This window comes from Salvelinus alpinus, chromosome 6, assembly GCF_045679555.1.
Source record: "Salvelinus alpinus chromosome 6, SLU_Salpinus.1, whole genome shotgun sequence".
Taxonomy (NCBI): Eukaryota; Metazoa; Chordata; class Actinopteri; order Salmoniformes; family Salmonidae; genus Salvelinus; species Salvelinus alpinus.
In genome coordinates this window covers 38,756,348-38,778,501 of record NC_092091.1, presented here as the reverse complement: position 1 = coordinate 38,778,501, position 22,154 = coordinate 38,756,348, and the positions used below count along the sequence as shown (strand labels likewise).

The window sequence follows — 22,154 nt, the reverse complement described above, 5'->3', positions numbered from 1 at the left end:
AAATGCGTTTGATGGATCATTTGTCTTCTTCTAATGCCTCTTAAGGGGAAAGTAATTCAAAAGTAATCCAAATGTTACTGATTACAATTTTGGAAAAGGTAACTAATAACTGTAACAGATTATTTTTTAGAAAGTAACCTACCCTGCTCAAAATTTGACATGACAAAATATCATATTAAATGGAGTGTCTCGGATTTAGGTACAGAATAATACGAAATACTCTGAGACCAGGTTTCTTGCCGTCACATTGGCCCATTTTGTTGTAGTCAGTGTTGGGTCCCCCAGCCACACTGTCTGTGTTTCCACTGAGCCTTCTCGCCAGGATCCTGAATCATCCCACAGATATTCTCCTTCTCAAATCCGCACAAGTCCAAGGACGTTAAGGATGTTGCTGTAGAGAGAGAGATAGAGGGGATGAAAGAGAGGGGAAGTCAGCATTTTCTTTATAAATGGTGAAAATCATTATGATATATAAAAAAAACTGTTTACATAACTGCTCAGTAAATAATCTAGAATATTAACTTGCTGGACAAAACTTCTCTTATCTCCTTTATTAGATGACTTGATTAGTACAAGTAAAGTAAAATCACTAACCAAACGTGAATCTGACTATGACCCCTGAGTTGATTGAATAACTGATTGATCATCTGACTGATTGATACCTCCACACAGAGATACTGTCTATACAAACAATCACGTTGCGCTTCAGAAGGTCACTGTCGCTGAACTGGGCAATCACATCCATGAAGCTTGGTATTTTAGTAATGATGGAGGTCTCTGAGTTGATGTTGAAGGCTAGTTTACTGTAGTGCCTCACAGAGCCGTAGTCATAGGGCACCTTCAGAGCACTAGACACTGACTCGCCTTGGACGAGGAAGTTGTCTTTGCCTAAAAACGGAAATAATACTGTTTAGTCAATTAAATTGATTTAAAAAGTACATTTAGTTTGTGACACACTCAGATTAATACAGACAGTTAGACTATAAGAAAATAATCTTAAACATACAATAAACTAAAACATGGTGGTGATATATCAGTGCCTTAAGAAAATATTCACAGCTTGACTTTTTCCACATTCTGTTCTGTTACAGACTGAATTTAAAAATGATTAAATTGAGGTTTTTTGTCCTTGGCTTACACGCAAAATCCAATAATGTCAAAGTAGAATGTTTACAAATTAATTACAAATGAAAGCTGAAATGTCTTGAGTCAATAAGTATTCAATCCTTTTGTTATGACAAAGCTAAATAAGTTCAGGAGTAAAAATGTGCTTAAAAAGGTCACATAAATTTCATGGACTCACTGTGTGCAATAGTGTTTAACATGATTTTTGAATGACTACCTCATCTCTATACCCCACACACAATAATCTGTATACCCCACACACAATAATCTGTATACCCCACACACAATAATCTGTATACCCCACATACAATAATCTGTAAAGTCCCCCAGTCGAGCAGTGAATTTCAAACACAGATTCAACCAGGGAGATTTTCCAATGCCTCACAGAGGGCCCCTATTGGTAATACAAATAATAAATAAATAAAGGAGACATTGAATAACTCTTAGAGCTGGTGAAGGTATTAATTACACTTTGTATGGTGTATCAGTACACACAGTCACTACAAAGATACAGGCGTCCTTCCTAACTCAGTTGCCGGAGAGAAAAGGAAACCGCTCAGGGATTTCACAATGAGTGTCACGACTTCCGCCGAAGTCAGTCCCTCTCCTTGTTCGGGCGGTGTTCGGCGGCCATCACTGATCCATTTTTCATTTTCCATTGGTTTTGTCTTGTCTTCCTTCACACCTGGTTCCAATCCCATCAATTACATGTTGTGTATTTAACCCTCTGTTTCCCCTCATGTCCTTGTCGGAGATTGTTTTGTTTGTATGTGATGTGCTATTTAGTGTTGGTGTGCGGCGGGTTTTGTACCCACTTAGTTTTTTTGGTTGTTTTGGAGTTTGGTCAGCATTTATTAAATAACTTTGTTTATACCAAGTTCATTCTCCTGCACCTGACATCACTGCCACCAACACGCACCCCTTACAACGAGGCCAATGGTGACTTTAAAACATTTACAGATTTTAATGGCTGTGATAGGAGAAAACTGAGGATGGATCAACAACATTGTAGTTACTCCACAATACTAACCTAAATGACAGAGTGAAAAGGAGGAAGTCTGTCCAGAACAAAAATATTCCGAAACATGCATCATGTTTGCAACAAGGCACTAAAGTAATATTACAACACATTTCACAAAAGCAATTCGCTTTGTCCTGAATACAAAGTGTTATATTTGGGGCAAATACAACACATTACTGAGTACCACTTTACATATTTTCAAGCATAGTGGTGGTTGCATCATGTTATGGGTATGCTTGTAATCGTTAAGGACTGTGGAGTTTCAGGATAAAATAAAAATCTAAGCACAGGCAAAATCCTAGAGGAAACCCTGGATCAGTCTGCTTTCCACCAGACACTGGGAGATTAATTCACTTTTCAGCAGGTCAACAACCTAAAACACAAGGCCAAATCTACACTGGAGTTGCTGACCAAGAAGACAGTGAATGTTCCTGAGTGGCCGAGTTACAGTTCTGACTTAAATCTATATGAAAATCACAAGACCTGAAAATGGTTGTCTAGCAATGATCAACAACCAAATTGACAGAGCTTGAGGAATATTGACAAGAATAAATGGCAAATGTTGCACAATCCAGGTGTGGAAAGATCTTAGAGACTTACCCAGAAAGACTCACAGCTGTAATCACTGCCAAAAGTGTTTCTACAAAGTATTGACTCAGGGGTGTGAATACTTATGTCAATTAGATTTCTCTATTTATTTTCAATACATTTGCAAACATTCCAAAAACATGTTTTCACTTTATCATTATAGGGTATTGTGTGTAGATAGATGAGAAAAATAATCAATTGAATCCATTTCTAATTCATGCTGTAACAACAAAATGTGAAATAAGTCAAGGGGTATGAATACTTTCTGAAGGCACTGTATATGGTTGATTTACTATTGATTTGTTGATTGATTTCTACCTTCTTCGATGTGGTCCCACATGATGTTGCCATAGTAATCTCGGTCGGCTCTAGACTCCTCGTAACAGAAATCCAGAGCATACATAAACTCATGATCAACCGTTGCGAGACAGTCACAGTTACAACCAATGGACAACCTTCCACACCTGCCGGTTACCTACTGAGGAGAAGGAGAGAGAAAGAGATAACAAGAATGAGATAAAGAGAGGGATGGAAAATGGGGTGATAAAGTGTTGAAGAATAAACAGAAATAATTTATAATTGTTAGAAAATGTGTTGGCTTCTGACACTGGGGTATGTGTGTGTGTGTCTGTGTGTGTGTGTGTCTGTGATCTCACCTGATGCCGTGGTACGTAGTTGATGCATGTCTTCAGTCTGGACTGCTCAAAGGCTTTCAGAATCACCCCCTTAGCATTTACAGTATGTCTGCACACACACACAGGAAGAGAGACAGATAAATAGTACATTTAAAAAATGTTTTGTAACAATGATTTACATTTCTTTAAGTGCACTAATTCTCACCCAGGCTCTCCTCCAGGTAGAAGGGTACTGTCTGAGGCCAGCGATACTGTTCTCCTAGAATGGTGTTTCTGCTGTCAGTTTAAACAGAGAGAATCAAACACTCTCAATCAGAGAACGGCAGGCAGGCTCAGGGCAGGCAGAATGGTCAAAACCGGGAAAACAGGAACTAGACAAACACCGCCACAAGGGGAAACTGCTGGTAGCCTTGACAAACAAAAATGAACTGGCAACAGACAAACAGAGAACACAGGTATAAATACACTGGGGATAATGGGGAAGATGGGCGACACCTGGAGGGGGTGGAGACAAGCACAAAGACAGGTAAAACAGATCAGGGTGTGACAGACACAACAACCTTCGTGATGACTGGTGACCATATATTATTAGCAGGCTATGTGAAATCCATATCATTCTTCAAGCAAAAGTAAAGATGACCTGTCAAACTCACCTACTCTATCACAATATCACCCTCCAACAAGTCTAACCGTGCCTCTGCAATTGAACACACTACACTCTTAGAAAAAAAGTTTTCCAAAGAGGTTCTTCAGCTGTTCCCATTGGAGAACCCTTTTTGGTTCCAGATAGAACCCTTTTTTGTTCTAGGTTAAACCCTTTTAGGTTCCATGTAGAACCCTCTGTGGAAAGAGTACAAGATGGAACACAAAAGGGATCTACCTGGAACCAAAAGAGTTCTACCTGGAACCATAAAGGATTCTTCAAAGGTTTCTTATATGGAGACAGCCAAAGAACACTGTTAGGTTCTAGATAGCACCTTTTTTTCTAAGAGTGTAGCGTTAGACAATCTGCACACAGAAATACTGTCCATACACACAATCGTGTTATAAAGTTTTAACAAACCTTTATTGATGTCAAAGATGTCCCAGTTGTGTCCTTCATCTACATCTGTCTCTGCAGGTGAGAAAATATTTCTAAATCACCTGCAGCACATAATTGCTTGACATTATTACCACAACAATGAGTCATGGTTATGAATAAAAACAATAAGAGGTTTCACTCACCTGTATCCCCTGTGAGCTGGGATGTTGCTGACTACTGCAGGAAATAAACAATCAAGAAAACAGCTGAACAAAAAGAAAAAAATGTATACAGTGCTTTCGGAAAGTATTCAGACCCCTTGACCTTTTTCAACCTTTTCTTATGTTACAGCCTTATTCGAAAATTGATTAAATAAAAAATAGTTCTCATCAATCTACACACAATACCACATAATGAAAAAGCGATTTTTAGCAAATTTATTAAACGACAGAAATACCTTATTTACATAACTATTCAGACCCTTTGCTATGAGAATCGAAATTGAGGTCAGGTGCATCCTGTTTCCATTGATCATCCGTGAGATGTTTCTACAACTTGATTGGAGTCCACATGTGGTAAATTCAATTGATTGGACATGATTTGGAAAGGCACACACCTTCTCTACATGAGGTTCGACCGTTGGAAGTGCATGTCAGAGCAAAAACCAAGCCATAAGGTTGAAGGAATTGTCCGTAACGCTCCGAGACAGGACTGTCGAGGCACAGATCTGGAAGAGTACCAAAAAATGAATGACACAACTGGGACATCTTTGACATCAATAAAGGTTGTCCCCAAGAACACAGTGACCTTCATCATTCTTAAATGTAAGAAGTTTGGAACCACCAAGACTCTTCCTAGAGCTGGCCACCTGGCCAAAATGGTCAATTGGGGGAGAATAACCTTGGTCAGGGAGGTGACCAAGAACCCGATGGTCACGCTGACAGAGCTCCAGAGGTTCTCTTTGGAGATGGGAGAACCTTCTAGAAGGACGACCATCTCTGCAGCACTCCACCAATCAGGCCTTTATGGTAGAGTGGCCAGACGGAAGCCACTCCTCAGTAAAAGACACATCACAGCCCACTTGGAGTTTTCCAAAAGGCACCTAAAAGACTCTCAGACCATGAGAAACAAGATTCTCTGGTCTGATGAAATCAAGATTGAATGCCTGAATGCCAAGCGTCACGTCTGGAGGAAACCTGGCACCATCCCTACGGTGAAGCATGGTGGCTGCAGTATCATGCTGTGGGGATATTTTTCAGCAGCAGGGACTGTGAGACTACTCAGAATGGAGGGAAAGATGAACAGAGCAAAGTACAGAGAGATCCTTGATGAAAACCTGTGCTCAGGACCTCAGACTGGGGGGAAGGTTCACTTTCCAACAGAACAACGACCCTAAGCGCACAACCAAGACAACGCAGGAGTGGCTTCGGGAACAAGTCTCTGAATGTCCTTGAGAGGCCGGACTCTCTGAAGAGACCTAAAATAGCTGTGCAGTGACGCTCCCCATCCAACCTGACAGAGCTTGAGAGGATCAGAGAAGAATGGGGGAAACTCCCCCATATACAGGTATGCCAAGTTTGTAGTGTTATACCCAAGAAGACTTGAGGCTGTTTTTGCTGCCAAAAGGTGCTTCAACAAAGTACGGAGTAAAGGGTCTGAATACTTAAGTAAATGTAATATTTAAATTATTTATTTTTTTAATACATTTTCAAACCTTTCTAAAAACCTGTTTTTGCTTTGTCATTATGGGGTAGGTTGCTGAGGAAACAATACATCTTAATCCATTTTAGAAAAAGGATGTAACGTAACACCTACATGAGAATGCTGTTCACTGACTACAGCGTAGTTCAACACCATAGTGCCTTCCAAGCTCACCCTTGGACTGAACACCTCCCTCTGCAACTGGATCCTGGACTTCCTGACGAGTAGGCAACAACACGTACGCCATACTGGCCCCTCATTGGTGCATTCTCAGTCCCCTGCTGGACTTCCTGTTCACCTACGACCGTGTGGCCGTGCTAAGGACCCTTGCACTGAACACCTCCCTCTGCAACTGGATCCTGGACTTCCTGACGAGTAGGCAACAACACGTACGCCATGCTGGCCACTCATTGGTGCATTCTCAGTCCCCTGCTGGACTTCCTGTTCACCCACGACCGTGTGGCCGCGCACAACTCCAACACCATAATTAGGTTTTCCAACAAAACAACGGTGGTAGGCCTGATCATCAACCACGATGAGACAGCCTATAGGGAGGAGGTCAGATACCTAGCAGTGTGGTGCCAGGACAACAACCTCTCCCTCAAAGTTGGGTAAACTAAGGAGCTTATTGTGGTCTACAGAAAACGGAGGGCTGGGGCTGTAGTAGAGCGGACCAAGAGTTTCAAGGTCCTCTGTGTCCACATCACTAAGGACCTATCACGGTCCAAACACACCAACACAGTCGTGAAAAGGGTACAACAATGCCTCTTCCCCCTCAGGAGGCTGAAAGGATTTGGCAAGGGTCCTCAGATCCTCAAAATAATCTACAGCTGCACCATTGAGAGCATCTTGACTGGCTGCCTCACCACATGGTATGGCAACTGCTCGGCATCTGACCACAAGACGCTACAGAGGGTAGTGCGTACGGCCCAGTACATCACTGGAGCCGAGCTACCTGCCATCCAGAATCTATATTCCAGGCAGTGTCAGAGGAAGGCCCCAAAAATATTCAAAGACTCCAGCCACCCAAGTCATAGAGTGTTCTCTCTGCTACCGCGCGGCAAGCGGTACCGGAGCACCAAGTCTGTGACCAAAAGGCACCTGAACACCTTCTACCCCCAAGCCATAAGACTGCTGAACAGTTGATCAAATGGCTACCTGGACTATTTACATTGACTAATTTTATCATTTATTTATTTGTCTTAATTGTTTTGCACTGACTCCCTTGCAATGGCTCTATACACACTCACTATACTATACTCTACCCACACACTCACACATACTACACTGACACTCCAACACACACACACACACACACACACACACACACACACACACACACACACACACACACACACACACACACACACACACACACACACACACACACACACACACACACACACACACACACACACACACACACACACACACACACTACATATGATCACACACACACACATGCATATTGACCCCACACACAGGCACGCATGTACACACACATACAAACACACACACATACACATACTACATACGCTCACACACACAAAATACACACATGCATATTAACACTACACACACACACACACACACATAGACACACTTTACATATGCTGCTGCTACTTTTTATTATATTTCCTGATTGCCTAGTCACTTTTACCCCTACACACATGTACATACTGTTTTACCTTAATTACCTCAACTACCTCTTACCCCTGCATATTGACTCGGTACCAGTACTCGGCTCAGTGCTGGTACTCCTTGTATACAGCCTCGTTATTGTTTTATTATTTAGCAAAACTCTGCACTGTTAGGAATGGGCTCGTAAGTAAGCATTTCACTGAAAAGTCGACACCTGTTGTGTGACAACAGTGTGACTAATACAATTTGCATGTGACTAATACAATTTGATTTGATTTTCATCCATATTGGGTGAACCATTTAGGTTCTGCATTTGCTGTTTGTTTTGTTTGTGTTTCAGATTATTTTGAGACCAATAGAAATGAATGGTATTGTGTCAGTTTTACTGTAAATAAGAATAGAATGTGTTTCTGAACACTTCTACATTAATGTGGATGCTACAATGATTACAGATAATCCTGAATGCATCGTGAATAATGATGCCCCCCAAAAATGATAACCTCCTCTGTTATTGTTATGGTGTCTTGGAGGTATGATATTTGTGCGTCTCTAACTTTCTCACTCATCACTCAAATCCAAAGTACAGAGCCAAAATAACAAACAATGTGTCGCTGTCCAAATACTTTTGGAGCTCACTGTATATTCTCTAATCCACCCTCTTGCTGTCTCTCTCTTCTTGTGCTCCCTTCCTCACTATCTCCTTCTTTCTCATTCTCTTTGCCTCCCTTTGTCTCTTTCTCTGTACCTCCTCTTTATCCCCCCTCCTCTTCTCTCTCTCTCCCTCCCCCTTCTTTCACCCCCTACACCCTCTCTCCCTCTCCTTCTCTCTCTTTCTCTCTCTCTCCCTCTCTATCTTTCTCTTTCTCCCTCCTATCTCCCACCTCTCACTCTCTCTCTCCCCCTCTCCCTCCCCTCTCTCCCTCCTCTGTCCAACCTCTGTATGTCTGTTGACTCTCTCACTCTCCCCTCCCTACTCTCTCTCCCCTCCTTCACCATCTGCTTTTCATTCTCCCCCTTCCTCACTCTCCCCTTTCTCTATCTCTCTCACCGCCCTTCTTTCTACCTCCATTTGACACAATGGTCTTGCAGAGGGAGAGAGAGAGATGAGAGGAGGGGAGAGAGAGAGAGAGAATAGAGGTAACAGAGAGACGCAGAGAGAGGGAATTAGAGAATAGAAACAGAGCAGGAGAGACAGAAAGAGAGACATGTCTGTCTGTGAGTCTCATCTTTTCATATTTTCCCATTAACTGGTATGTATTGACATAACCATCAATTGGTTGACACCCATCTTTTCCCATTGAATGGAAATGTATAGACATAAACATCAACCCTGTGACACATGTTTTCCCATTGAATGCAATGTATTGACATAAGTATCAGTTGGATGACACTCATCTTTTTCCATTGACAGCAATGTATTGACATAAGCGTCAACCCTTTGACACTCATCTTTTGCCATTGAATGCAATGTATTGACATAAGCATCAATTGGTTGACACATCTTTTCCTATTGAATGCAATGTATTGACATAAGCTTCAATAGGTTGACACTCAAATTCTCCCATTGATTGCAAAAGTATTGATATAAGTGTCAACACCGTGACACTAATCTTTTCCCATTGAATGCAAATATATAGACATAAGCATCAATTGGTTGACCCTCATCTTTTCCCATTGACTGTGATGTATTCAAACCAAATCCAATTGAATTTGTCACATGCTTTGTAAACAACAGGTGTGGACTAACAGTGAAATGCTTACGTACGGGCCCTTCGCAAAAAAATGCAGAGAGAAAGAGAATAGAGAAATAATAGAAAAGTAAAAACACGTAATAAAAAAGTAATAATAAATACACAATGAGTAACGATAACTTGGCTATATACAATGGGTACCAGTACTGAGTTGATGTGCAGGAGTAAGAGGTCATTTAGGTAGATATGTACATATAGCCAGGAATAAAGTGACAGATTATAAACAGTAGCAGCAGCGTATGTGATGAGTCAAAAAAGTTAGTGCAAAAATGATCAATGCAGATAGTCCAGGTAGCTATTTGGTTAACTATTTAACTAACTATTTAGCAGTCTTGTGGCTTGGTGGTAGAAGCTGTTCAGAGTCCTGTTGGTCATACTTGATGCATCGGTACTGCTTGCCGTGCGCTATCGGAGAAAACAGTCTATGACTTGGATGGCTGGAGTCTTTGACAATTTTTAGGGCCTTCCTCTGACATCACCTGCTATAGATCTCCTTGCGGTCTGATGCCAAGCAGTTGCCATTGCAAGCGATGATGCAGTTAGTAAAATACTCGGAATAGCGCAGCTGTATAGCTTTTTGAGGATCTGAGAGCCCATGCCAAATCTTTTCAGCCTCCTGCAGAGGAAGAGGCGTTGTCGTGCCCTCTTCATGACTGTGTTGGTGTGTTTAGACAATGATAGATCCTTAGTGATGTGGACACCAAGGAACTCTCGACCCGCTCCACTTCAGCCCCGTCAATGTGAATGGGGGTGTGATCGGCCTTCCGTTTCCTGTAGTCCACGATCAGCTCCTTTGTCTTGCTGATGTTAAGGGAGAGGTTGTTGCCTCTGACCTCCTCCCTATAGGCTGTCTCATCATTGTCAGTGATCAGGCCTAGCACCGTTGTGTCATTGGCAAACTTAATGATGGTGTTGGAGTCGTACACGTCCACGCAGTTGTGGGTGAACAGGGAGTACAGGAGGGGGCTAAGCACACACCCTGAGGGGCCCTTGTGTTGAGGGTAATTGTGGCGGATGTGTTGGTGCTTACCTTCACCACCTGGGGGCGTCCTGTCAGGAAGTCCAGGATCCAGTTGCAGAGTGCTCAGTCCCAGGGTCCTTAGCTTAGTGATGAACTTGGAGGAAACTATGGTGCTGAACGCTAAGCTGTAGTCAATGAACAGCATTCTCACTTGGTGTTCCTTTTGTACAATTGAGAAAGAGCAATGTGAAGTGCAATAGAGATTGCGTGATCTGTGGATCTGTTGTGGCGGTATGCAAATTGGAGTGGGTCGAGGGTGTCTGGGATGATGGTGTTGATGTTAGCCATGACTAGCATATCAAAGCATTTCATAGCTACAGATGTGAGTGCTACGGGGCAATAGTCATTTAGACAGGTTACATTGGTGTTCCTGGGCACAAGGACTATGGTGGTCTGCTTGAAACATGTACATATTACAGACTGAGTCAGGGAGAGGTTGAAAATGTCAGTGAAGATGCTTACCAGCTGGTACATCTGGCCCTGCGGCCTAGTGAATGTTAACCTGTTTAAAGGTCTTACTCACATCGGCTATTGATAGCGTGATCACACAGTCGTCCAGAACAGCTGGTGCTCTCACTCATGGTTCAGTGTTGCTTGCCACAAAGTGAGCATAGAAGGAATTTGGCTTGTCTGGTAGGCTTGCGTCACTGGGCAGCTTGCGGCTGGGTTAACCTGTGTAATCCATGATAGTTGGCCAGCCCTGCCACATCCGACAAGCGTCAGAGCCGGTGTAGTAGGTTTCGGTTTTAGTCCTATACTGAAGCTTTGCCTGTTTGACGGTTCATAAAGTGTCACATAAGTGTCAGCCTTGTGATGTTCTTTTTTTCCCATTGAATGCAATGTATTGACAAAAGCGTAAACCCCTGTAACACTCATCTTTTCCTATACATTGCATTCAATTGACATACAGTACCAGTCAAAAGTTAGGACACACCTACTCATTCAAGGGTTTTTCTTTTTTTTTTTTTTTACTATTTTCTATTTTATATTCTTCAAAGTAACCACCCTTTGCCTTGATGACAGCTTTGCACACTCTTGGCATTCTCTCAACCAGTATCAAGCATTTTACTACACCCGCATTAACATCTGCTAACCATGTGTATGTGACCAATAAAATTTGATTTGATTTAATTTGATTGATGAGGTATTCACCTGGAATGCATTTCAATTAACAGGTGCGCCTCGTTAAAAGTGGATTTGTGGAATTTATTTCCTTCTTAATGCATTTGAGCCAATCAGTTATGTTGTGACAAGGTAGGGTAGTAAAAGACCAAGTCCATACTATGGCAAGACCAGCTCAAATAAGCAAAGAGAAACGACAGTCCATCATTACTTTAAGACATGAAGGTCAGTCAATGAGGAAAATTTCTTAAAGTGCAGAAGCAAGCAAAAACCGTCATGCGGCATGATGAAACTGTCTCTCATGAGGACTGCAACAGGAAAGGAAGACCCAAAGTTACCTCTGCTGCAGAGGATACATTCATTAGAGTTACCAGCCTCAGAAAATGCAGCCCAAATAAATCCTTCACAGGCTTCAAGTAACAGACACATCTCAACATCAACTGTTCAATTGGGTTGAGGAGGAGACTGTGTGAATCAGGCTTTCATGGTTGAATTGCTGCAAAGAAACCACTGCTAAAGGACACCAATAAGAAGAAGAGACTTGCTTGGGCCAAGAAACAAAAGCAATGGAAATTAGACCAGTGGAAATCTGTCCTTTGGTCTGATTATTCCAAATGTGAGATTTTTGGTTCCAAACGCCGTGTCTTTGTGAGACACAGAGTACGTGGACAGTTGATCTCCACATGTGAAGCATTGAGGAGGAGGTGTGATGGTGTGGGGGTGCTGGTGATTTATTTAGAATTCAAGGCACACTTGACCAGCATGGCTACCACAGCATTCTGCAGCGATACGCCATCCCATCTGGTGTGCGCTTTGTGGGACTATCACTTGTGTTTCAACAGGACAATGAAGGAAAATCAGCCAACAAGTGCTCAGCATACGTGGGAACGCCTTCAAGACTGTTAGAAAAGCATTCCAGGTGAAGCAGTTGAGAGAATGCCAAGAGTGTGTAAAGCTGTCATCAAGGCAAAGGCTACTTTGAAGAATATAAAATCTACAATATATTTTGATTTGTTTAACACTTTTTCAGTTACTACATGATTCCATATGTGTTATTTCATAGTGTTGATGTCTTCACTATTATTCTACAATGTAGAAAATAGCAAAAATAAAGAAAAATCCTGGAATGAGTAGATGTGTCCAAACTTTTGACTGGTACTGTATGCTTCAATTGGTTTACACATTTTCTGATTAAATGCAATGTATTGACATACAGTGTCAACCTTGTGATACTCATCTTTTACCATTGATTGCAATTTATTGACATAAGCATCAATTGGTTGACACTCATATTTTCTCATTGACTACAAATGCATTGACATAGGCATCAGCCTTGTGGCACTCAACTTTTCCTATTGAATACAATGTATTGACATAAGCTTCAATTGGTTTAAAAAGATTTTCGGATTGAATGCAATTTATCGACATACAGTGTCACATTAATATTTTAATGTGGGAGTACCAGCCCTGTGACATTAATATTTTACCATTGAATGCAACGTATTAATATAAGCATCAATTGGCTGACACTCATCTTTTCCTACTGACTGTGATGTACTGACAAAAGTGTCAAATGGGGCCTGGCCAATTGACATAAACTTTAAGTGGTTAAAACCTAACTTTTGCAAAAATGACGTTTTTCTATGATATCATGTTGGCAGTCATGGCTCAAAGACTACCTGTAATCACAAGCACAATAAAGAGAAGAGAGAGAAGGGGGAAAAGACAGCCAGTCCTAAACCACCCCTACTCTGGGGTGCAGTGTGTGTGTTTGCTAGGTTTTATACAGAAGCTGAACAAACTGCAAGGCTTGCAGGATTGTGAAGATTACACACAATTTATGGTTCAAAGATCACAAGCTAGCCCAAAAGGAATTGTCAGCACTTTTTATCTAGCTAGTTCAACTTGTACATTTTCAGTTGAAACTTTACAGGGTGAGGTCAGGGTACTTTTCATGAAATATATATATTGACTTTCAGACAATGTTCATCTACACTGTAAACCCCATTGCATTTTGTATTTACATTTTTCTAGTAAGTTGAGCTCGGTCAATGAAAAGTAATTATTATTTAAAATGTTTATGTGGTACTGACTCAAAACTTAATGAGAAGTCACATCAACTAAGATTTTGTAAAGTTATGATAACAAATTAACTTTTTTCCCAGCATGCTCTATTGCAGGAAAACATTTTGGGAATTGTTTTTAATATCTGTGTTTTGCATGTACTTTGAGTGATCTTATGCTACACAAAGATAAATAATATACATTTTTCTAAACTAATCCAACTACTTAGTTAGATTTTTTTGCACCCATTACTGAAATGGCTGTTCCAGTTTAAATTCTTTAGGAAATCTCCACACACTGTTCTTCACCCTGGCAGTCATTAAAAATGTATCCAAACTCTGGCTCGATTCCAATAGGAATTACACATCACTTTGCAAGCCACCACAATGTGAAATCCTGGTTGGAAGATTCCTGGAAATCCTTCAACCAGAACATTTTGAAAATCTGTGAATTTTGGAGAAGTTACAGGAGTTTTGAAACCCTACATGCATGCTTTACTTTGTGAAGGTCACAGCGCTGAATAGAAATGAATTCAACAATCATGTCACTAACAAATACGGTCATGGGTGGTAACTCTACAATTCACTCGAAAAGGCAAGGCACACTGGGAAATCACTTTGCCTTCAGAAAGTATTCACACCCCTTGACTTTTTCCACATTTTGTTGTGAATAACACTTATTTCAGCGCAAAGGGTTCTGGAAGAGCTGCAGCACTCCTGATGAATTTAAATATATTTTCCAAAGTTATAGAATGACTGCTGTCTGTCCAGAAATAAATGAAATATATCAGAATAGCCTACTACACGACGAGAAGGACCATAATTTACCCACAGAGGATCAATAGTTTCTTTTTTTAAATCGTTTAGCTGTGGATTGTGTGTAGCACAATAAAAAAGCAGACAAAACAGGCCTTTCGGGAATATTTTCAAATACAATCATGGGAAAACACAGGCTGGAAAGCGAATGGCTCCTGCTAAAAAGTGAAGACTCTGATCTGTTTGCTGTAGGTTACCAAAAATGTTTGATCAACTTCCAAATATTGTTTAACAAAGTAACAAGGTTTTACAAAGTAATGAGTGAGCTGCGCATCATTGGGGGAGTCAGTGAAACTGGAAAGCATTTTTAGGACTATAATGTCCTCATATTGTAGCCTAAAATACGTGTCTCCACACACCTAGGCCTAGGCTAATGATGGATTCAAGACAATGTCGTTTTTATTGATATCAGATTATCAGTTTGTCAGTGTCAAAGTAGCCTGTAATTTGATCATTTGTACAGTATTAAGAAAGATTCTGCCAGTCTCACGTCAAGTAAAATGACATAGAATTGCATGAAATACGTTTATAAAAGACCACATTTTACCCAGACCCTAGGCTATTACAAATGTTCCCCATGTGTGTAACTTCTGTAAGTCCCTCTACTCGACTGCTCTATGCCACTACACAAATGCAATGCGATATGCACGCAATGCTTTATTATAAAGGATATTTTTTTCCTCATGCGTTCAAGAACCTCAGAGCTCCCCAGTTAACCCCCTCTCGTGCTCACTTTTTGTTCAGCACCTCCCGATTGCCAAATTAAGCATTTGCTGTCAGTCAAGGGGAGCTCATCAACGTTAGCTCCCCACCCACTCAGCCTGTCTTTTCTTATTTCCTGGTAGTTAGCCATGAGAGAAAAATATTTTTTTTCTGAAATTTTGAGCATTTCAGTCACTCAAAAGGCTATTTTACATGGGAACCGTTAACAATTCAGAGAGTGCGCGTTCCGTGTTGAGATAGCCTACTAGTGAAATGCGCTGGCAATCAAAGATCGTTACTCTATCATTCGTAAATATCGGTTTCATTTGCTCTGAATTATTATAATTTTTTTCTCCCCAATTGCGAACTTGTCTCATCGCTGCAACTCCCCAACGGGCTCGGGAAAGGTTATGCATCCTCCGAAACATGACTCGCCAAACTGGCTACTTAACACCCACGGTTTGGGGAAACACCATAGAACTGAGGAACGAAGTCAGCCTGCAGGCGCCCGGCGCGACATAAGGAGACACAATGGTTTTAAACGCTTTAAATGGGCACTTCGATTTTGGCACCAGTTAACTAGCTACCTAGCTATTTAAACCAACTCCCTCTGCGAACATGCCTTCTGCGATGTTGGTTACAAGGCGGGATTTATTTAAACTAGGTAAGAGAATAAAACGTGATTTCACAAAAATCATTTAATAATCCCACCTCCATCCTGCCTCCTCCTGATCAAGTGTTTGAAATGGGTGAGGGGAACAGTAACTTTATGATTACACTTTATCAATGTAGCAGAAACAGTCATTTGTCATACTTTAGTAGTCCTACTTTGATCTGGTTTCATCTAAATATCATCTAAATTTCATGAAACACATGATATTGACTGTTCGGGACCTTTAAGAAAAAAAGATAATAAATTGCTGTCAACTGTATTATTATTGAATATTTAACACACACATAATTGCAAACAAACACACACACACGTGCACATGCAACCACATCCATGTTTTATTAAATTCCTTTATTATAGTCAAGTATATACAAAGACATGAAATGGAAAAGTATATCAAAGCTAGTGTCAATATTATAGTTGATAGATTTTATGATAGATTTATCAAAATATTTCTACAATATGTAACATGTAATGAGTGTTTATTTATTGGCAGTTAGACTAGTTGCAGTAAATTAGATTTCATACACTCAAAAGAAAGAAAAATTTGATAACATTACAATTTTCACAAATGTTTATGTGAGCAGCTTTGGCATCAAAATATTTTGCATATTACTTAGTACACGAATCATGATGACATTGTTATTGCTAAATTGCTAGATTATAAATTATATCAGTCAAGATCATCTTGGATTCCGGTTGGCATCCCGGAGAGACTCAAGGATGGCATATTGCATGTTCAACGTATCGGTTTGATGGATATTCTGTGGACCAAATAAATATATTTTTAGTGTGTGTGTGTGTCTGTGTGTGTGCGCACGTGCATGTCTGTAACCTACCGTGTAGTCCTCGGCATAATAGCAGTGTCTTAGATTCAAATGTCTGATGAAGTTCCTGCTGATTTGGTTTGGGTTACCGTGTGGTAGAGAGACACACACCGGGCATACCTAGATGGCACCAGAGAGCAACAACCACTCAAAGCAACAAAGTTTCAGCTCAAGTGGCCAACAACCCTCTAAGACTAGAGACTAGGGATGAGGACACTCTGGAGGCAGTGACAATTGTTACTAAGTGGAATAGCATGGTTAAACAACACAAAATAAAACAAAATAATATTTAAAACCCAGTGATTGAAAGCAACTGACGACTTATAACAGATTTATCACTGACCACGGGCCTGTTGTTATAGTGATGGTTGTCACTGCAGTGATCCACCAGATCCTGCTCATTCAGACCACTCTCCTGGCAGATCGGACAGACAAACGTCCTCACTGCAGCACTGAGAGAGAAGCGGGGGGAGACAGACAGACAAAGATTAACACAGATACTGTAGTTGTATATCTTGAAGACAAGGGTAAATATTCACTCTAAAGTAAACCAGTAGCTTTCTTACTTTGCTAACTGGCCTTGCAGGTTCATGCAAGTCATTGAGAAGTGACACACAATCATGTAAGATTTTTAATGATGAGTCAGCAGCAGAGGCGGCTGGCGGGAGGAGCTCTAGGAGGACATGCTCATTGTAATGGCTGGAATGGAATTCGTGGAACGGTATCAAACAAACATATGGAAACCACATGGTTGACTCCGTTCCATTTATTCCATTCCAGCCATTACAATGAGCCCATCCTCCTATAGCTCCTCCCAGGCTCCTCTGGTCTGCAGTAGTCTACAATGAGAAGCAAATGTATAAGAATCATACTTGAATCACTATAAGACAAGCACACTAATGAAAACACACATACCACTAATGACTGTGAATCAGCCTGTACAGGGGTAGTTAATGTAGAGGGCATAGAGGTGGGTCTTTGAGTTGGGGAGGGTGTGTGCTGAGGAAGGGCCAATGGCTGTGGTCCTGGGGCACAGCAAGTCTTGGGGTGGGGTTAGGTGTGGTGATAGGTGCCGGTGCAGGGGCGGCAGCCACAGGGGTAAGAGAGGGGGCAGATGTTCGAGCCATAGTCATGCATGCACCATTGGTAGGGGCAGGAGGGGTGATGGTAGGTGTGGTGATTGCTGTTTGTGAAGTAGGAGCAGCAAGAGGAGTAACAGATGTATGTGTCATAGACATATATAAATCTTTGTCTGGGGCAGGGGGAGTGATGGAGGAGGAAGGTTTGGGGAAGAATCTTGGGGTGGGAAGGGGAGGGGCTGCAGTGACTCTGTAACTGAGCTTTGATTGACCATGCTCCTTCCTGTTGCCTGAGTAGCTATTTTCAGTAGTCTGATTCGGCAAGAAAAAAAAGCGGAGGTATGCAATCAGTCAACCTTTAGGTCCTTATTGAAACTGTCAGTGCATTCAATGTAACCCTCGGAATATGATGCTTAGATCACAGGAGGTTGGTGGCACCTTCATTGGGGAGGACGGGCTTGTGGTAACGGCTGGAGCAGAATCAGTAGAATGGTGTCAAATACACCAAACACATGGTTTCCATGCGTTTGATGTATTTGATGCCATTCTACTGGTTTCCATGCGTTTGATGCCATTCCATTGGTTCCATTCCAGCAATTATTATGAGCCTTCCTCCCCTCAGCAGCCTCCTGTGGTTTAGAAACGTAATGTACTCCCAGGGTCTCTACATGGTTTTGCTGTATTTGGCTCTGTGTGTTTGGCTGTGTATAGACCAGTCCCTCACTCACCTCTGGATATCACCTGTCACATGTCTAGTTGCTGGGGTGGAACGCCCCGTCAAGCCAGAGAAAGGTTGATCCAACCTGATGACCGTGGTCCTCGTCTGGACTGTGACACCAGTGGCACCAGCAGGCATTATGTCATTAACCTGCACCTTAGCTCTGCACACAGGGCAGTGGGGTAACCACTTTAAAGAGCGCGTCAGACATAGTCGGCAGAACCTGCAACACACGCAGGCACACACACACACACACACACACACACACACACACACACACACACACACACACACACACACACACACACACACACACACACACACACACACACACACACACACACACACAGTGCTTTATTCAATTAAATGCATAAGCAACATGCATAACTGTGGTAATGGTCCACTGATAAAGTGGGCACATTCTTCAGTCATGAAGTATACACTTACAGAATCAAACCTGCAAGTACCTATTTCCTAACACTGCAGCTATGTCATAAATCCAGACTACATTGATCATAACATTGAAAGGAAAAGGTTAAAGTACTCTCATCCACATTTAGATATGCTACCTCTCGCAGAAGAGGAATTACCATACAAGTATAATATTTGGGAAAGTCAGGGGATTTTTTTGTGGTGTGAGGGAAAATTCCCCTCATGTGAAGACACGCTATCACGTGTTATTGTTATTTACCAGCAGTGAACGTGGTGGAGGAAGTAAAGAACCTTTTTATTACTTAGAGTCATTGGTCAAATCATATCGTATAATCTTTGACAAGACATCCATAAACTAAACTGTAACTAAACTGTAGTCTACTTGACAAACAATTTGATGTCAATCTCATCTCAGTAGTTTATCATATCACTCAAGTGATATTGAAAGCACTGTGAATGAGAAACATCAATGTTGAGTTTGTACACATATACTATTGCCTTTGAGCTGTGCTGATGGTCTTTATTGACAGAAATAGAGAATTCATAGAACACTTATTTGAGGGAGTTCAGACACTGAATTAATCATATTAGAGAGAATTACCTATTTGGGATTAGAGACCGTTATAGCCATCAGCTCTGGGAAGTGTACCTACTTTACATTCACTCAATTTAAATAGAAAGACCAGACTACAAGTTAAGTTACAGATTAGGCTGAACGCTGTGGAATAACACTAGATAATATGCCAATAAAAATAGGTTACTCACACATGAGAACAGGCAGCAGGGTGATGTGGGTCCACCAGGGTGCTCATACAGATGGGACACTCATCCTCAGATGGGGTCTGTAGGCCTGCTGCAGAGTGGGCCATACTTGGGCTGGGACAGATTCTCTCTCCAGCACAGAGTACACTACAGTCTCCCCTGGGGCAGGTGTGGTGTGTGTGTGTGAGGCAGCTACTCTACTGCCTTGCTAAAAAATACCTGGCTACCTACCTACCTCAGAGCACAGCCTCTTACCTCAGACCAAGCCCATAGAAGGGAAACTCCAATCACACAGCTGACTGAGTTCTTTAGTCCCAGCCCAGGGACTTTCTGGACTGTCTTTACTGAAAGCAAACTCACTTTCCGGGAGATGTTGTGTGTGTGCGTGTGTGTGCGTGTGGGTGTGCGTGTGTGTGTGACAACCAGGTTCTCAGGATAAGGCATGACAATGAAGACTTGAACTGGGTACTCGGTATCCAGGAAGGCACACCACACAGTAGTACAAAAAAATATAACATTGTATTAAAAAAGGGCAATGTGCAGTTGCTACATCCATTTTGTTGACTTATAAATGAATGAAATGTACCCATTGATTCTTCAAGAATATAACTTATAAATGCCTCATGAGCTTAGTTCAACTGTAGTACCCCATCTGAAACCAATATATAAGCTTGTTTTAAATGTAAACAAACACTGTATAGCCTCAAAATTGTTAAAAAATATACTTTTGATATCATGGATGGTCAGTCATTGCATCCATAGCACTGTCTATGAATTTGAGAATGGTTACATTTCTCCCTCAGATGTTTATCAATAACAGTGGTGGGGACCACGTTTTGTTATTGTTTCAACTGCTGATTGGCACTTTAAAAAATGAATATTAAAATAGTACATAAGCTGACAAAACACAAGCATTACCTTGCTTGATATCTTTATGGGCTCCTGAGAGTCTGCATCTCAGTGCTAATGGCGTCACTACAGACCCTGGTTTGATTCCAGGCTGTATCACAACCGGCCGTGATTGGGAGTCCCATAGGGAGGAGCACAATTGGCCCAGCGTCATCCGGGTTTGGCCGGGTGTCACGTTCCTGACCTTATTTCCTTTGTTTAGTCTTGTTTAGTTGGTCAGGACTTGAGCTGGGTGGGCATTCTATGTTATGTGTTTCTATGTTTGGTTTAGTGTTGTCAACTAGCCTGATATGGTTCTCAATCAGGGGCAGGTGTTTTACGTTTCCTCTGATTGGGAAACATATTTAGGTATGCTGTTCTCACTGTTTGTTTGTGGGTGATTGTTCCTGTTCATTGCGTTCTTTGTTGTCTGTATGTTCACATGTTCAGGTCTGTAGCGTCGTTAGTTTCATTTTCTATTTATTGTTTTGTTCGTGTTAAGTGTTTCCAATAAATATGGAAATATACCACGCTGCGCTTTGGTCCTCCTCTCTTCCACCCAACGACGAGAGTCGTTACACCGGGGTAGGCCGTCATTGTAAATAAGAATTTGTTCTTAACTGACTTGCCTAGTTAAATAAAGGTTAAATAAAAAAAAAATAATAATAAAAAAAAGTTCAGACAGCCAAACACAAATTGTACTCATAGCAGGATACTTACAGCTAACACATTAACAGAAACTGGATAGAATAGGATAATAGCGCTGTAACGGATAGCTCACGTTTTACAGGCTTCTGACCAATTCTGCTGTTTTGTGTGTTTTTTTGTACATAATGTTTCCGCCATTGTTTCCTATGACCGAAAAGAGCTTCTGGACATCAGAACAGCGATCACTAACCTCAAATTGGATTACCATTTCTACTTCAACGAGTCGGCGGCGCAGGACATACTGCTCACCCCGGACCAGGCCCTAATCTCAAGAGACTTGGAAAAGGAAGAGACGGCGTAAGAGAGGCTGACATGTGGGCACCCTGACTAAATTACATTGGCGAATAAATAATCCGCCTTTACCCTCCATTCTATTGGTGAATATGCAATCACTTGAGAACAAACTGGACAGGCGCCGGTCGAGACTATCCTATCAACGGGATCCGAAGAACAGTAATATCCTATGCTTCTCGGAGTCATGGCTGAACAAGGACATGGATCATACACACTGAGTGTACAAAACATTAAGAACAAGCCTTTCCCTGACATATCAGCCCACGGAGAGAAGAATGAGATTGAACTTAAAGTTTTCCCTGTTAGTAACACTATCAACGTTTCTCTTTACTGTGGCAATTGTGATCGAGTCAACACAATATTAGCCACTTTCAATGCAACATACCAAAACAAAACAAACTATGCAAGATAGGGTTCTATTGTGCACAACTCAGCTCTTACTCTACACCAGGCCTGGGCAATTATTTTCCACGGAGGGCCACATTAGAATATATTTTTGCCATTGCGGGCCAGAATCATATTACAGTATTATACATAATGTCTATGACTGTGTTGACAGATATATCTAC

General features: G+C 41.5%; 1 protein-coding gene across 1 annotated transcript; it reads right to left on the bottom strand.

Annotated features, from left to right (window-relative positions):
- Positions 1-16,197: 16,197 nt before the first annotated feature.
- LOC139577842 (E3 ubiquitin-protein ligase RNF138-like) lies at positions 16,198-19,915 on the bottom strand. Its single transcript, XM_071404999.1, has 5 exons — positions 19,699-19,915; positions 18,512-18,724; positions 17,048-17,156; positions 16,717-16,824; positions 16,198-16,641 (listed from the first exon to the last, which is right to left on the bottom strand). Exons 1-5 carry the CDS (start codon positions 19,800-19,802, stop codon positions 16,561-16,563), a joined length of 615 nt encoding a protein of 204 aa, XP_071261100.1. The 5' UTR covers positions 19,803-19,915; the 3' UTR covers positions 16,198-16,560.
- Positions 19,916-22,154: the final 2,239 nt, after the last annotated feature.